At 44.7% G+C, this 16,079-nt stretch overlaps 1 protein-coding gene across 1 annotated transcript in view; it reads right to left on the bottom strand.

Annotated features, from left to right (window-relative positions):
• The window catches only part of PTAR1 (protein prenyltransferase alpha subunit repeat containing 1), a 77,892-nt gene that overhangs the window by 27,553 nt on the left and 34,260 nt on the right, over positions 1-16,079 (bottom strand). Inside the window, exon 4 of the mRNA XM_040356781.1 lies at positions 13,918-14,022. Coding sequence (XP_040212715.1) covers positions 13,918-14,022 — 105 coding nt within the window. The remainder of the gene's footprint in view (positions 1-13,917; positions 14,023-16,079) is intronic.

Raw genomic sequence — 16,079 nt, 5'->3', positions numbered from 1 at the left:
GCTCCACCTCTGCCTCTGCCCCTGGGGGTCCAAACCTTCCTTTGGCCTGCCGGTTTGGCCCCTTTTTGTTTTTGCGGACGAAACCCCCTTCCTGCCTGTACTGTGACTTTTCTTTTAGGAGGAAAGGCCTTCTTTTTGTCCGCCGTGCGGTCTAGTACTGCTTCAAGGCCTGGGCCAAAAAGCAGGTCACCTGTGAAGGGAATACCGCATAACTTGGATTTAGAGGCGCTGTCGCCAGTCCAAGTTTTGAGCCAGAGGGCCCTTCTGGCCGAGTTAGCCAGAGCAGCCGATCTGGCCGACATGCGGACTGACTCCGCTGAGGCATCCGCTATATAAGCGACCCCTTGCAGGATAGTAGGGAAGGAGGCTAAAATAGTTTCCTTATCCGTACCAGCTTCAATTTACTCCTGAATCTTAGAGAGCCAATGCTCCAGATTGCGAGCCATTACCATGACGGCAAGTTCTGGTTTAAGGTTCCCTATAGTAGAATCCCAACATTTCTTTAATAGGGAATCCATTCTTTTGTCCATAACATCGGACAAAACCCCCATGTCCTCAAACGCTAAATCCGTGTTCCTGGACACTTGGGAGAAGGCGGCGTCTAATTTGGGGCTCTTGTTCCAAACAGACGAAGGATCCTCTGAGAAAGGGAATCTCCTCTTTAGGGATCTGGAAAAAAAGGGTTTCCTTTCAGGATCCTGCCACTCCTTCTTAATGGTCTCAACCAGTATATCATGTACTGGGAAGACCTTTTTCTCTTGCTCCTCCAGACCTCTGTACATTCGATCATGGAGGGTAAGAGGTTTCTTGTCGGTTTGGATACCAAGGGTTGTGTAAACTGCCCCTAAGAGGTCCTCTACCTCATCCAGTGACAATTTGTACCTAGAGGGCTTCCTGGACTCCCCGTCCTGGTCCTCTTCCTCTGACCCCTCTTGAGAATCAGAGGTGGCACTATCTGGAGGAACCTGTTCCTCTTGGGAAGGGCCTGCGGAAACATCTGCCATAGCTGTTGCAATGGGTATGACAGGAGCAGGACCCTGAGCCTGTGGCTGGGTTGTAACCTGGGTGGGGACAGCCAAAGGCTGTAACCTCTCAAACAGAGATTTGAATGAGGAGAAAGTGGATGACAGCTCTTTAACAGAGGCTGCAAGTCCTGACTCCTGTTCTAATTCATTTTCCCTGACTAAGGATTGAATGCAATCCCTACACAGGACCTTAGTCCATGATTCTGGAAGGACATCCCTACAGGAGGCACACTTCCTCTTTGAGCTATGCCTTCCACCACCCGTTTTTTCAATGGCCTTCTGAAATACAGAAAAGGGCAGAAAACAACAGTTTTAAACAAAAATTATAAACTTGGTTACAACCCTGGGAGTGCACCTAGCCCTCTATAAATCCTGGGACTAAGGACTCCCCCTCCCCTGGCCACCCAGGGGGCTTGCCTCCCCATGCATTGAACCCTACATGGAGAGGCAAACCTAAGCTAGAGAGCGCCCCTCCCCAGGGTACTCTTACCTTAGGCTCGCTGGAGGTAGCGTCAGTTGTCAGGGCTGGCTCTGGAGATGCTGCCGACATGACCGCAGGTGGCTGCTTGCTGAGAGCTTCTCTTCGCCTGTGCGAGATCCGACTCCCTCCAGCGTCCGTCCGGACCTCCTATCAGCACCGCGACCCGGAACCGGAAGTCACGGTTCAAAGGGGAGACATCCGCTCTACGCCGGAAATGACGTCACCCGCCGTCCAGCCCGCTCGGTTCAAAAAATTTTCTGCGGCCTGTAGTACAGGGCGAGCCCTGCTGTCTCCCTCGCTGCGCCCCGCTGGACGAGATAGGGGTCCCCGCAACCAGGAGCCGCGCTCGGCGTGGATGGGGTGGCTAATGGTGGGCCTGCACCGCACCAGGATTCACCTGGAAGGTAAAAGAAATGGCCTCAGTCCTCTGACTGAATTGGCCTAGGTTCCCATGCACAGTGTCTCCCCACCGGAGGAAACACTAATACTGAGGTCTGGCAGGGGGAGTGAGAAATTTATGGGCTGGCGCAGTGTTTCCTAGAGGAAGAGGAGGAGTATCTCTCAATTGTGGGCTGTCCTGAAAGACGGGAGGGGAAAATTACATAGAACCCCAAAACATTATATATGTTTTTTTAGCAAAGACCCTAGAGAATACAATGGCGGTCGTTGCAACTTTTTATCGCGCATGGTATTTTTCGAATGCGTTTATTTTGGAAATAAAACAGTTTTGTGCTTTTAAAAAACAAAACAAAGTTAGCCCAATGTTTTTGCATAATATGAAAGATGAAGTTACGCCGAGTCAATAGATACCCAACATGTCACCCTTCAAAATTGCACACGCTTGTGGAATGGCGCCAAACTTCGCTACTTAAAAATCCCCAAAGGTGACGCTTTAAATATTTTTACTGGTTACATCTTTTTAGTTGGGGAAGAGGTCTAGGGACAAAATTATTGCTCTCGCTCTAACGTTCGCAGCGATACCTCACATGTGTGGTTTGAACACCGTTTTCATATGTGGGCGGGACTTACGTGTGCGGTCGCTTCTGTATACGAGCACACGGGAACAGGGGCGCTTTAATATTTTTTTTTTATTGTTCATTTTACTTTATTTTAGTTTGACACGTTTTTCCTCAAAAATAAATGTTTTGATCGCTTTTATTCCTATTACAAGGAATGTAAACATCCCTTGTAATAAAAATATAGCATGACAGGTCCTCTTTACAGTGATATATGGGGTCAATAAGATCCCACATCTCACCTCTAGGCTGGGAAGCCTGAAAAAACCCCCCAAAAAAACGATCCTGGCTTCGATCGTAGCGGTGAGTCGGAAGAAGCACCAGAGGGCGAAGGGAGGGGGACGTCCCCTTTCGCCTCCCGTAAGAACGATCAAGAGGTGGAACAGCCGCCATGATCATTCTTATGTAGGGAATCGCTGGCTGAAAAAGATGATATGATGAAGCTACAGGCATCATTCAGATATCCCTGCACAAAGTCAAGGACGTTATATGACGGCCGGCGGGCGGGAAGTGGTTAAAACGCATTTTTTTCCCCCCAGAGTATTGGTGCGGGGGTATTGCAGAGTATTGGTGCGGGGGTATTGCAGAGTATTGGTGCGGGGGTATTGCAGAGTATTGGCGCAGGGGGTATTGCAGAGTATTGGCGCAGGGGGTATTGCAGAGTATTGGCGCAGGGGGTATTGCAGAGTTTTGGCGCAGGGGGTATTGCAGAGTATTGCGCAGGGGGTATTGCAGAGCATTGCGCAGGGGGTATTGCAGAGTATTGCGCAGGGGGTATTGCAGAGTATTGCGCAGGGGGTATTGCAGAGTATTGCGCAGGGGGTATTGCAGAGTATTGCAGAGTACTGGCAGGGAAGGAAGAGTATCGCAGAGTATTGGGGCGGGGGTTGCAGGGATGGCTGAGCAGGGATGGCTGGATCTGTGACTGCAATAGTCACAGATCCAGCCACAGCGCTGCTGACACCCGCTCTCCCCCTCTCACAGTGTACCGATCGGTACAGAGAGAGGAAGGAGGAACCCATCAAATGACGCCGGTTTGTTTACATGTGATTGCTCCATCATTGGACGGAGCGATCACGTGGTAAACGGCCGCTATCAGCTGCAATTTACCACGATCCGTGATGCGCCGGCAGTCACGGACATCCCCGTGTGCGCGCGGGAGAGCGATTCTGGGAGGACGTTATATAAACGTCCACCCGGAGTTAAGGAACCACCCTGCAGCCGTTATTTTACGGCGTGCGGTGGTCAAGTGGTTAAGAAGCACACAGGTAGGTCATGTGAGGTGCGTCACAGGCTTCCTCTTCCCTCCTTGTCCTCCAGGGATGGGTTGTGCTCAATGATGATGAGAACAATGTTGATATGAGAATATCAGCACTAGTCTCTACATCATTAAACTGAGCATAGGGTGTTGTGGTATCACCCCCTTTAGGAGGCAGGTCCATGATGCTGTTCATAAACAGGATCTCCCTAGTCTTCCAGACAGAATAATGCCCAGGACATTTTGTGGTGAAAATGAACTGCTGGGGCCAGGGGCGTAACTAGAAATCACAGGGCCCCATAGCAAAATGTTGTATGGGGCCCCCCCCTCCAAAAAAAATGAACTAATGCCATTGAACAACAGCTCAGGTCAGGTAATCAACACTCACCCCAGTGCAGCGGGCTCCTCCGGTCATCCTCATCCCCCTCCTCTTCATTGGTGCAGTCAGTGGCAGATTTCAGACTTGCCCGATCGCTCCTCCACTGCCCTGATCTGAACTCTCCTGAGTCCCGCTTCAGCGCCGAGCGGGGATCTCAGTGTTGTGATGTGGCGGCGGCTGCGGGATTGGAAACTCCCGCCTTCTGGAGCCGGCGACGCGTATGATGGACCTGTGACTCGGCAGATCATATCGCTTCCTGCTCGCCGGCGTTCGGGGCTAAATAGTGTATGGTGCCCTTTTTGAGACTCGGGGCTTTTCGGGGGCACATTCAGGGCTCCAGCCCCCCTAGCCCGGGCCTAACGACGCCTCTGCTCGGGACACGGCCGGGCTCGCGGGGCTGGGAGCCGGATAACATTCTTCATCCTCACCAGTGTTGCCAACCCCCTGAAGTGAAATTTACTGGCAAGGATGCCAAAATTTACGAACGACACCAATTTTTTACTGGCACTGCAAAAAACTACCTAAAATTACTGTTTTCACTGCTAAACAGTGCAAGTAAAAATTTTGAACTATAAACATGTAGCTAGTACTATTAGCAATGTGTTTAATTTAAACAAAAGTCAAAAAGCATATTTCTCCATTTACATGAAGGTCAGGTCACTATAACCCTACCAGCGCTGGGTTCCCCACTTACATCAGAGTCTGCAGGATTCCCCCTTACAGTAAAAGGGAACTCTTATGTAAAGGGGAACGCTGCAGATCATGATCTAAGGGGGAACTCTGATGTGGGGGGAGGGGCGCTGGTGACCAGAGACCACCTTATATCAGAGTCCACTGCATTCCCTTTACATCAAAGTTCCCACTTACATCAGGGTCTGCAGGAACATTCTTCTGGTGACCACCAATGCAAGGAACATTATTCGCACAGACCACCAATGTAAGGAGCATTCTTTCTGCTGACCACCAATGCAAGGAACATTATTTCTGCTGACAACCAATGCAAGGAATATTCTTTCTGGTGACCACCAATGCAAGGAACATTCTTTCTGGTGACCACCAACGTAAGGAACATTATTCGCACAGACCACCAATGTAAGGAGCATTCTTTCTGCTGACCACCAATGCAAGGAACATTCTTTCTGGTGACCACCAACGTAAGGAACATTATTCGCACAGACCACCAATGTAAGGAGCATTCTTTCTGCTGACCACCAATGTAAGGAACATTATTCGCACAGACCACCAATGTAAGGAGCATTCTTTCTGCTGACCACCAATGTAAGGAACATTATTCGCACAGACCACCAATGTAAGGAACATTCTTTCTGGTGACCACCAATGCAAAGAACATTCTTTCTGGTGACCACCAACGTAAGGAACATTATTCGCACAGACCACCAATGCAAGGAACATTCTTTCTGGGGACCACCAATGCAAGGAACATTCTTTCTGGGGACCACCAATGTAGGGAACATTATTCGCACAGACCACCAATGCAAGGGACAATTTTTTCTGGTGACCACCAATGTAAGGAACATTCTTTCTGGGGACCACCAATGTAGGGAACATTATTCGCACAGACCACCAATGTAAGAAACATTCTTTCTGGGGACCACCAATGTAGGGAACATTATTCGCACAGACCACCAATGTAAGAAACATTCTTTCTGGGGACCACCAATGTAGGGAACATTCTTTCTGCTGACCACTAATGTAAGGGACATTCTTCCCACTGATGGTTCTTTTTGTCGAAGTGTACAGATATATCAGTGTTGTATACAAGGAATAGCTCTCAATATACAGATATCAGTGTCAGGGAAAACACTCAGTGTATAGATGTCAGTTATACACTTAGTGCTATTCCTTATGTGTTACACTGACATCTATACACTGAGTGTTTTCCCTGACACTGATATCTGTATATTGAGAGCTATTCCTTGTATACAACACTGATATATCTGTACACTTCGACACTCAGTGTAAAGATATCCGTGTGTCAGGGAATAGCTCCTGGTAGAAGGGGACTGGGGAAGAAGGAACACTTAGCCTGGCTGATGATCACAGACATGCTGTGATTACACACTGACCTGCTGCCACACACAAGACTCCACTGTGTCTCCAGCCTCCAGCTCTCTCACTGGCTTTCCCCCGCGGCATGGATGTATACTGTGGCCCCGCCCCTCTGCTGAATTCCCTAGGAGGATAGGTGGCCAGAGCGCCTGTCATTGCAATAATCCTCATGGCTCCATGATCGCTCTGTAATCCTGGCCAGCACCTAGTCCTCTCATACAGCCTCATCATCTGCAGGCAGGGTTGACATCACTCACTACCTCTGCGGTGCACAAACGTTCCTAATTTTGCATAATAAACTGTGGGCACATCCAGGGGCAGACTGAGCAGCTCATGGGGCCCCCCTGACTCTGGGGTCCTCGGTTTCTGCCCGACTGATCAGTCCGCCCCTGTACCGGACTGTTCGTAGAAAAAAAAAAAAAAAAAAAAATTAACAAAAAAAAAAAAAACGGACGGTTAGCAACAGATCCTCACCGGGCCCCTCTCGGCTGCGGGCCCCATAGCGCCCGCGTGGGTCGCTATGGCGGTAGTTCCGCCACTGGCTGGGGCAACTCCAGATTATAGGTTAAAAGGAGTTGTAAAGGAAAACATTTTTGGCTAAAATGTCTGTCTGCAATGAATACAGACATAATAGTTTTATCATTCCTTTTAAAACCACTTAAAAAGTGATTTAATTCTATCATCTAATCTACCTGTGGTTTCAAGTTTCGTTTCTTCTTTTCATCTCCTGTATCTCGGCGCTCGTTCGTGTGATTGACGTCGCCGTAGTGCATTGAACTACATTTCCAAGTATACTTTGTGCATTGCGCATGCGCAGTTTAAAAAAACGGGCACGAGAGCTCGCTCACAGTTTTAGAATAAACCGCCCACTATACCGCCCAACGATTAATATTCATGCTTTGAAACCCACCCACACAGCCATAGAAGCCAGCAGCAACAAAGGGAGGAGGTGCTGTGGGGTTTTGGACACACACTGCTTACACCTCCTTGAAGTCTCTGGATCACGTAGAGAGCTAGCCTGACGCACTGCTGTAGTCCATAGGACGGGGGCGAGCACGTTAGTGACCACAGAGAGAAGCTCCCATGACTTTCTTCATCAGGAAACAGACAACCAGGAAGTGTCCAGAACAGAGAAGAATTACAGCAACATCAGAGCAAAAACAAACAATGAGGACATGAAACCAGGACTGCAGTAAGGTAAAGGAAGCTATTTAGCTAACAAAAGAAAATCCTTTAGTGACCCTTTAAGTATTGCGTCCTGAGCTTCTTCTATTAATCTGCTGGGGATCCATTTTAATTTTCAAAAATGTTTGACCAAGTTGCAATTTTAGCTGTCTCTAGGACTTATCCCTCTCTTCACCCTTACAGCACAGATAGATAATGTATATTGGCTTTGCACACATTATTATAATTAAGACTAAAGAATGCACAGTTTAAAAAAATGTTTTTTTGCAATGGCAGTAAATGTAAAATATTCCATATAAAATATTACGTAGTCTTTTGAAAGAGAAAATATAAAACCTTAAGCTGCCACCAGAAGAGGAATAGAAGGTATACTGTATCTCCCAGTGGGAACGCAATGTGGTTAAATGCAGGTCGCTGCAATAGGGCATAGAAAACAAGTCTTCTATGCGCCTTGTTTAGGCTTCTAATAAATTCTGGTACATCTGCCTTTAGAGACCACATGATTAGCTGATTGGAGTTGATGTGTGTGTAGTTTAAGTGTAACCGTGGTCTTCAAAGTAAATGCACTTGTTTCTGGAAGGCTGAATTTGGTTGATGGGCATATCTAAACAAAGAGCAAAAAAAAAACGCATCCGGATGAAAGGCAGCAATTAGGGTTGGAATTATTCCATAAGCACTTTAAACTTTGGTAAAATGCTACTTGAAATTCCATCTAGTGTTGCTTGCATATTTAGGCATCCTTCCAAGACTTAACATACACAGTATTTAAGATTACAGAAAATGTTTAACCAAAACCTGCTTTCAATACATATCTTTTTAGCCCCTATGTTGTCATTACTGGGTCTGCAGAGTGCTGTGCTCGATAACTTCACAGCGCCCTGCTTCAGTACTCCACTTAAGAGCCCCCCTTAATGCAAGCAATGGGATGGCTCTTGGGAGGAGTAAACAAATATCAAAAATGTCTTGATCGGTGGATGTTTTCAATCAAATCAGACTACATTTGCATGCAAACTGCCTAGGTAACATCCACACCTGATGCTGTGCTTCCAACTGATGATGCTGGATGTCTACCAACCAGGAGATGAGGCAAGCTCTATCTGACCTGCTACAGCTTCTAATATACATTCTGAGAAAGTCAGTGTGCAGTGAAGTCCTAGTAAGTAACCACTTCAAAACCGGGTACTTCCATCCCCTTCCTTCCCAGGCCAATTTTCAGCTTTCAGAGCTGTAACATTTTGAATAACAATTGCAACACTGTACTCGTATGACATTTTGATAATTTTTTTTCCCCACAAGTAGAGCCTTCTTTTGGTGGTATTTGATCAACTCTGCGGTTCTTATTTTTTGCCCTATAAACAAAAAAAGAGCGATGATTTAAAAAAATAAATAAATGTCATCAGTTTAGGCCGATATGTATTCTTCTACATATTAACACTAGGGGGCGATCAAGGGGTTAAATGTGTTACCTAGAGAGTGATTCTAACTGGGGGAGGAGACTGATCGGTGTTCCTATACACACACAGATCCACATTCCTGCTCTGTCACAAGCGATCGCGGGTGCCCAGTGGACATTGCGATTGCCGGGCACGTGCATCGGCTAGTTGGTGACGCGCCCCCTATGCCGGTGGGAAGCTGAGGACATCATATGACGCCCGCCCAGGATGGGAGATCCTATCTGCAAATGTCATGACTATGGGCAGGGAAGGAAGTGGTTAAAGTACAGCAAAAAGGAGCCTTTTACAACTGTGCAAGGCAGCTGGTAAAGCCAATTATAGACAGTTTGAACCTAGGGCTCGTTCAGCAGCGACTAACCGAGATTCAAACCATGTTTGGGCAGACTAATTGTACCCGACTTGGGTACAACCAACCTGTCAAGAATTCTAGGATGCGATCATTGCCAGTGGCTATAGCCGATAGCAGTAATCACTGTGTTCTTCCGGCAGGCACGGCATTCTGCATCCCCCCCACTGGGAGAACACAGAAGTTCTGAAGGAGGGATTTCCCCATCAACACCGATTGTGTTGATGGCGAAATCAAGCAATTTTCTTTTGCAGGAAAGAAAATCATATCATCTATTGCTTGCCGAAGGGCTGATGTTCAGTTGTGGCTTAACCCCTGGCTTGTGGGCAGTTCCTTTGGCATTCTCACTTAGAACCCAGGGCTTATTGGCCCTGCATTTAACGTGATGTGGCCAGAGCGCCTGCAACTATTGAAACGCCTCGCCTTATAACATAGGGGGAGTCTGTAGGAAAGACGGATTAGGCAGGTCTATTTTACCGATACTCTAGGCATAAAAAAAAAAACATTTAACCCTTGCAGTGTGGGGTAGTCCCAATGCAAGGGTTTTTTTGTTTTTCCCCCCAGAGTTTTGCTTTAGGCTCAGCGCAGCCATCTTGGATGTGTTGTCAGCAGCGCTAGCAGACACAGAGTGGTCACTCTGTAGTATCCCCCTTTACTCATCCTCCAATAATAATTACATAACATTTTATGTAAAGGGAGATGGGTTAGATCAGACAGTAATTAGACACTCTCAGAAAAGAGGAAGCCTAAGGCTGCTTTCACATTGCAGCGTGGAGCCGCGGTGATGGTATAGCCGCGCTATTTGTAGCGCGGCTATACCGTCGTATTTACCGCGATATTCGGGCGCTAGCAGTGAGGATTTAACCCCCGCTAGCGGCCGAAAAGGGGTTAATACCGCCCGCGTTGCGGGCGGTATTACCGCGCTTTCCCATTGATTTCAATGGGAAGGCGCGGTATAGGAGCGGTGAACACACGGCTCCTATACCGCGGTAAAGATGCGGCTAGCAGGACTTTAGGGTGCGCTCCTGCTAGCGCACTGCTTCAATGTGAAAGGGCATGATTTTTCATGCGTATAGCAGCGCTATTTTTAGCGCTGTCCCGCATGAAAAATGCCCCAGTGTGCAAGGGGCCTAACAGATGCAAAGAGGGAATGAACTCTTCATCTAAGGCTGCATTCACACCTGAGCGTATCATTTCCAGGCATTTTTGCACAGACGTTTTGGAGGTCCAAAGGTCACCAATGTAAAAAGCAGTACAACACTTGTAAACTGTGTAAAAAGAAGCTCAAGTACTTTTTTGAGCTTCAGGCGACAGAACGCTCAGATGTAAACGGGGGTCATTTAAAATGATTGGGATTTTTCTTGTTGGGCGTTTTGATATGAAAGTTTTACGAGCTGAAAACGCTCAGGTGTGAATGCAGCCTTAAGGCTGGCCATACATTCTACAATTTTTTTCTATAGATTTCCTTTAGATTTCCCAAAACTATATGAGGGGTCAAATCTAAACACTTTCAATTTGTATGCAATCAGCCCTTGTACTATACAGTTGAAGGTAAATCTAAAGGAAATTGAATAAGAAAATTGTATGGTGTATGGCCAGCTTAAGTCACATTTGTGCAGTTAAAAGGAGGACATGTTAAAAATCAGTTTGGAATATAATGGGTAAAGGTAGATTTACTGACCATAAAGATCTTGTGCACATTTAAATCGTACTAAAATCCTAACATCTATCACATAACACACTACTGCAATATATTGAAACTACACTGGGCTTGATAAATGACCTCTCTGCAGTGAATACTCCCTAGGAAACCTTGAAAAGGGAATTCATTCACTTCCGCTACACTGGTCAATAAAATCTCAGCGTTTACTTCTAACATATAAATTATTTCCTACAGTGCTTAGAAACTTGGAATGGCATCAACTTCACTTCTGTGGGAAAAAAAGAGAAGAGAGAAAACTAGATAATGCCTAAATGCCTAGGATACAGACTGCTGCAGGTATCCTGGAGATACCATCTCCTTAGGAAATCAAATGGAAAGTTCTCTCACAGGAAAGCAGCTAATCCAACCATGGCCCACCGAAAATGAAATGAGCTCACAGAGAGACTTTGACAGAAAGCTATTAAACATATCTCCCAGGAGAAATTATTTCAGAATGCAACTAGATAAAGGAGCCCCTAAAAGTCTGGATTTCAAGTCAAAGTCAAGTTCCACCTTTAGGAGCCTGTTGCATATTATACCAATATTTAGGGTGCAACTCCAACATGGTGCCAAGTGGACCGCCCCGCAGCAGCTGTCAGATTTGAAATAATAGAGCTATGAATAAATAAACTACAAGTTCTGTCTGCCAAAATGGCAGATGGACTTTTAGTTCTCAATGGAACACACGTGTGGTGATTACCGCGTTTGTAGTCCATAGATACTTAATCCAGCTTTCTAACAAAAGTCTGTACGGTAAAACAGAATTATAGTTGGAGGAAGAGTCAGCAGGAGCATGTACATTTCACCAACAATCTGCTTTTTGTGGTTGCAATTCTTTACCAAGGCCTCTCTGCTTATGAGAAATGGTCTCCAAAGTACGCTGGGACACTGACACTTCTAGGGGTGATCTTCCGGGTTCCCTTACAGCTTTCATCAGTTCCTCCTGCTGAGCTCCATGTCACTGCAGGAGCTTTGCAGGAAAAGTTACTATACCGACACCAAGTCACTTTAAAAATATTCATCATAGAGATTTTTTATTTATTTAATTTTGGTCATAATTCTACTTTAACCATTTCCGTTTATTACAGATTTGGTAAGAAGCCAACTGCAGTCTACTTCCACAGAAGCAATCATCATAAAATCAAATGTGTTGAACTATACATTGCACTTCATAACAGTAGCTTACCACATATAACTAAATAAAGCCTAAATAAATGACTCACACCTGTACAACATATTTAGGAATTGTGTATACAAGTGTCAAAGTGGTGTCATCATTGTGTGATAGCTGCATTGAACCAAACCTTTCAAAACAGACAGTCAACAGATTCAGCAAATGATTCAGATTCAGATTCAGAAAATGATAGCATAGAAGAAAATGTATTTTCTTGTTATTCTAAAGGTCTGTTACCTTCTTCCCTTTTTTCCCCTGACACCAAGCCAAGATATTTCAGGCTCCAAAATAAATTGTAAAAATAAAACTTTACAGAGTTCTGTTAGAGTAGGTTCACACTAGAAAGTGGTACAGGAAACACACAATCCATGCGTGCGTCCCACACTGCATTTGAAATGCACTGCAGTGGCTCTTTGCAGCGAGTGTCAATGTGAAGGTAACGGAATGCAATGTGTTTTCCTGCACCAGATCACATGGTGCTACGATGCTCAAATCGCACTGAATCGCATGTGAATTGCACCGTGCATTCCCGTGCGATTCATAGTGTGAACGATGATCATTGGCTCAATTCATATTTACGCTGCATATTGTATTCGCCATATACATTGTTGTTTAGCCTCGTAATTTCCACTGGCTGTCCTTGCGGATATTAGTGGTCATAATGGTATAGTAATAACAAAATGTTCCTTTTTACTTTTTGTAAGGCATGCCGAGGTACAAGATACATGCCAGTTAAAAACTGAATACTTTAGCACACAGCAGCCCCTGTGACGGTACCCAATTATGTGCTTGATACTTAAAAAGGGCTAAGGTGCTCGATGATTTACTTTAGAGCAGTGGGCTCCAAACTGCGGCTATTTGCTTGCCTTCATCCAGCCCTTGGGGAACTTTTCCTTCTACTGATGCAAGATACTATATTTTACACCAACATCTACAATGGGACATAATCCCTGTTATTGACACCAAAGATGGGGCACTATTCCTCCCACTGACACCAATAATGGAGCTTTATTCTTCCAACTGACACCAGTAATGGAGCTCTATTCTTCCAACTGACACCAAAGATGGGGCACTATTCCTCCCCCTAATGCCAAAGATATACTGTTTACACCGATTCCAGGACAATTTCTATTCCCACTGGCCACATTCCAGTCCCCCCTAAAGTCTGAGGGACAGTAAACTGGCTCTTTGTTTGGAAAAAGTTTGGAGACCCCTGGTTTAGAGTAATAAAACTGTGCATGGCTCTGTTTGTGGTTTGCCCAGTCTGTTCCAGAAGCTACTGTGCTAACAGAGATCCAGCCACTGTTATCACAATTTAAGGACACATAGGAATATTATGCCTTCTGCTCAAGAATACACCGCCAGCATTAGTAAAAAGAAGTGCCAGGTTTTACAGCCTATTCAAAGCAAAGACTTATTATTAAATAGTGTGGGTTATCTAACAGGGTATAGCCTAATGCTATAACAAGGTAACAATGCTTAACTACTCTGGCAATTGTTAAGAAACAGCAATGATTTTTTTTGGTCGTTTATATCAGGACTGCAGACCACCTTTAGAAGTAAACATGTGATTATTGCTCACGTGATCCTAGCCAGCAACTCTGTCCTATTTCATCAGAGACTACGAGATCAATACTGGTCACATAAGCATTCTGCTACAATTCTCCCATTGTCCCATTATTGTTATTGAGGTGAGTAGCTTACAGCTTTCTTGACAATTTCCTAATTTAAAACAAAAAGGATATCTATCTGAATAACTGGAGGTTATTATCTCAGTAAAGGTCCCTCTTATATGCATTTTAGATTCAATTAATTTAAAATACAGACCTGTGAATCCATGTTTCTGGACTTTTAGGAAACTTAGTCAATGCCAGTTTTCCCAACTGCAAATCTTTGATAGGGTTTAAGACTCCAGACTGGATCAGTTCTTTCCTGTTGAGAGAAAGGTAAAACTCATTTGAGTAAAAAGCGTGCTCATACTGCCAAGACTTTTATTATAGACCATGAAAAACCGGAAAACTAGCTTTTAGAACCACGTTATCAAGACTTTTTATTATAGAAAAAAGATTAAAAAAGGCATCATTAGCAAACCAAGGACTGGCAATTAGCAAGTCCTAAAAATAAAGACGCTGCATGAAAAATAGGAAGTAATGACTAGCTGCCATATCAGCAGCATTTGCGGCATCTTTTCACATATTTCCAATAGAATCAAAGATATTCACATGGGAGTGATCTGCCAGTACACATTATTATCCTGTTGTCAGTCAGCCAGTTCTTTCTAACTGTGCTGCTTCATTAGCTCTGCAGCTCATATTGAAAGGAAATTTGATCAGTTACTAAGCGCAATTTGTAGATAAACTGTTCTATAAAAACCCATAAAGAATTTTAGAGAAACAGCAACCCTTTTTGTGCTAAACATTTACTTTCCTTGCAAAAGGACTCAGTGGCTGGCACAAACAGGATTCCTTATTTCCCATATGCTGTTTCTGCTGCCGAAACAAGCCAAGACATTAAAGTGGTCAGTAGGCTGCAGCCAGTTCAACAGCGATATGTACATATAGATAGATAATTTATCCATCTATATATCAGGACTGTGCAAATGTTTGACAGGTCTGAAAAATGCTGTAACATAAGAATGCTTTCAGAAAGAGAAGTGTTAAGCTAGCAAAATGGAAAGTAAACAGAGTAGAAATCAAAAATCAATATTTGGTGTGAAACGCTTTGCCTTCAAAACAGCATCAATTCTCCTAGGTACCCTTGCACACGGTTTTTAAAAGGAACATTTCAGGTAAGTTGTTCCAAACATCTTGGAGAACTAACCACAGACCTTGCGGATGTAGGCTTCCTCAAATCCTTCGGTCTCTTCATGTATTCCCAGACAGACTCGTTGTTGAGATCAGGGCTCTGTGGGGGGCAAACCAACTCTTCCAGGACTCCTTGCTCCTCTTTATGCTGAAGATAGTTCCTAATGACATTGGCTGTATGTTTGGGGTCATTGTCCTGCTGCAGAATATATTTGGGGCTAATTACACGCCTCCCTGATGGTATGGCATGATGGAAAATATCTGCCTACATTTCTTAAAGCGGAGGTTCACCCTCAAAATGAACTTTCCAGCATCCTTAAAGCGGAAGTAAACCCATCAATTTAACAGTTTGAAAAAGCAGTTACATTCCTGGCATACCGGGAATGCTAACTGTCACATTGGTTGTGCTCTCAACCAAACTGTCAAACCATCCAATGGCTGGTGTCATAACTGATCACATGTGCAGCATCAAGAAGATTAAACAGAGGCCAAGACGCACCTTAGCAGCCGTCAATCAACTCCTCTTCGCTTAGAAACGCCCATTCCCCGCAGGATTCCCCGCTCGGAGCCGGAAAACAAGGGCTCATATAACGATAAGTACAAGTAAAAAAAAAAAAAAAAAAAACAGCATACTGCAGATGTTAGCAGTATGCTACAGCTAATGTCAAAAAGTGGATTTTTGGGTGAACCTCCGCTTTAATACTAAGAACACTATTGATCCTGACCAAATCTCCAACTCCATTTGCATAAACGGAGGCCCAAACTTGCAAGGAACCTCCACTATGCTTCACCATTGCCTGGAGATGCTGATTATTCTACCACTCTCCAGCCCTCCAGAACAAACTGCCAAATATTTCACATTTTGACTCACCAGTCCAGAGTACCTGCTGCCATTTTCTGCACCCCATTTCCTATGTTTTTGTGCATAGGACATGGAAACAACGCTAAGTCACTCAAATATGAAGAGGACATTGTTAATGTGATTTTAAAAATATGCCAAATGTTTCCAATCTCTTCACTGATATGGTCAATATAAACTAATTATATAGAAAATGCAATCCCTATATGGTTCAGACCTTTGCTGATCTCCAAAGATCCTACCCATAATTCCAACATCTTTTTAGTCTAAATGTAAGACACTTGGTTGAGCTGATCTCCTCACTTTATGGAAATTTGACAACACCT

This window comes from Rana temporaria, chromosome 1 (assembly GCF_905171775.1).
Source record: "Rana temporaria chromosome 1, aRanTem1.1, whole genome shotgun sequence".
Lineage (NCBI taxonomy): Eukaryota > Metazoa > Chordata > Amphibia > Anura > Ranidae > Rana > Rana temporaria.
The sequence above is the reverse complement of the archived record's forward strand: the minus strand, read 5'-3'. Positions and strand labels throughout refer to the sequence as shown.